The 1691-nt window shown below is 31.8% G+C and overlaps 2 protein-coding genes across 5 annotated transcripts in view; one reads left to right on the forward strand and one right to left on the reverse strand.

Annotated features, from left to right (window-relative positions):
- Nucleotides 1–615, reverse strand: part of LOC107628928 (probable E3 ubiquitin-protein ligase ARI1) — a 3951-nt gene extending 3336 nt beyond the window's left edge. For 3 of the 4 annotated variants that reach the window (XM_016331569.2, XM_016331568.2, XM_021117949.1), the window contains exon 1: nucleotides 220–615. In XM_016331569.2, coding sequence (XP_016187055.1) covers nucleotides 220–345 — 126 coding nt within the window. In that variant the 5' untranslated portion in view covers nucleotides 346–615. The remainder of the gene's footprint in view (nucleotides 1–219) is intronic. The other variant, XM_016331566.2, reaches the window with a different exon arrangement.
- LOC107628925 (4-hydroxy-3-methylbut-2-enyl diphosphate reductase, chloroplastic) overlaps nucleotides 1155–1691 on the forward strand; it is a 19074-nt gene continuing 18537 nt past the window's right edge. Inside the window, exon 1 of the mRNA XM_021117950.1 lies at nucleotides 1155–1173. The gene's annotated coding sequence lies outside the window, so the exon portion shown is untranslated. The remainder of the gene's footprint in view (nucleotides 1174–1691) is intronic.

The raw sequence follows: 1691 nt of genomic DNA on the forward strand, positions 1-1691 counted from the left end.
GATCATAGATCATAGATAATGCATATAAGTAGAAATTCAAAACCCCAAAGACGTAAATCATCGCAAAAAAGAAACAGAAAACCACCGACATGGAAAAAGAAAAGACGGCTCCTTTGACATGAAATTGGGATTCAGAAACGAGACCCTAATCCCTATCGATTGAAAATTGGAGAAATAATGAAAAGGGGGTGATTGGGAATAATAAGGAATAAAGTTCACCTGAGTAGAGGGACCCTTAGAAGAGACTAATTGATAATCGTTATCATCGTTATCGAAGGCGTCGACGGAGTCCTCCGGATCGGAGTAACGGTATTCGTCATCGCTGCTGGCAGCGTAATCTTCCATTGATTGATCGCACAAACGAAGCAGAAACCCCAACGAAAGAAAACGCCGAAATTGTGAGTTGGTTGAGAAGGGTTAGGGATATGGATGGAATTGGGCGATCGGAAAGAGAAAAAAAGACGGAATAGAATCTCCGACGTGAACGCCGGCGAAAGAGAGAGGAGGTGGCAGCAGAGAAAAGAGAAGAGAAACACAGTCTCTCACCAAAGAGAGTCACAAAACACCACACACAACACACAACCTTTCCTTTTCCCCTACCTTCAATTTTTCTCACTCTAATATTATCATAATTAAATAATAGAATTTGAATTTAATTCTTTAATAATACTAGCAATTATAGTAATACTAATACATTCAGTCCACAGCTTATAATAATAATAAATAAATAAATAAAGTATTTTAGTTTGTGGGATTTTTTGTTGCCAATACTACCTAAAATCACCTCTAAATAATTTAATAAATGTAATTCATTGATTTTTAATAATAATTACAGTCAAATAAAGAGTTGGAAATAATAAAAGATTCAATTTTTATAATATTTAGTAGATATGTGTCATTTATCATTCAATTGTTTTCTTGATCTTTGTATATTTGAATGAAATATTTTTTTTTTCTGAAAAAAAATATATTTTTATTTCAGTTTTTTTGATATAGTTAGTTCCGTTTACACACTAATTGGAGATTAGTTAGGATTTTGTGCGTTCAGTTACAGTAATGAGTAATCCTTAGGAGAGATACCTTGACTATCTCTTTGAGTCTTTTTGTACACAACAAACAAGTTTTGTAACAGGGTCTGAAACTATAAGGCAGCGTTTGGTAGAGAGAGAGAGATTGAAAGACTGAGACTGAGAGACAGAGGCTAAGAGACAGAGATCGAAATAAATTTTAGTATTTTGTTTGACGTAAAGTGAGAGACAGAAATTGAAACAAGAATAAAATTCTAATTTAATTTGCACAAAAGATAAAATTGGAATTAATTAATTGAAATGAGGGTATTTTAGGTATAAAATGTTATTAAAATTTCAGTTTCCGTCTCTAAAAATTTCAGTTCCCTATGTCCCTACTTTTTGGAGGTACTGAAATACTGAAATTTTATGGACAGAGACAGAAATTTTAGTATCAGTCTCTGAACCAACAAACATGATACTGTGTCTCAGTCTCTGTCTCAGTCTCAGTACTTCAAAACAGACGCTACCTAAGCAATTAAGCATATTTAGATCAATTTGAATTTTTTTAAATAAATAAAATAAATATAAATATTTTATTTACTAAAATAAATAATTTTTAGCATTTTTATCAAAAGAAAATCTATCCCATATACTTATTTCGTTTCAATTTACAGTGTAAAT

This window comes from Arachis ipaensis, chromosome B03, assembly GCF_000816755.2.
Source record: "Arachis ipaensis cultivar K30076 chromosome B03, Araip1.1, whole genome shotgun sequence".
NCBI classification, from domain to species: Eukaryota; Viridiplantae; Streptophyta; class Magnoliopsida; order Fabales; family Fabaceae; genus Arachis; species Arachis ipaensis.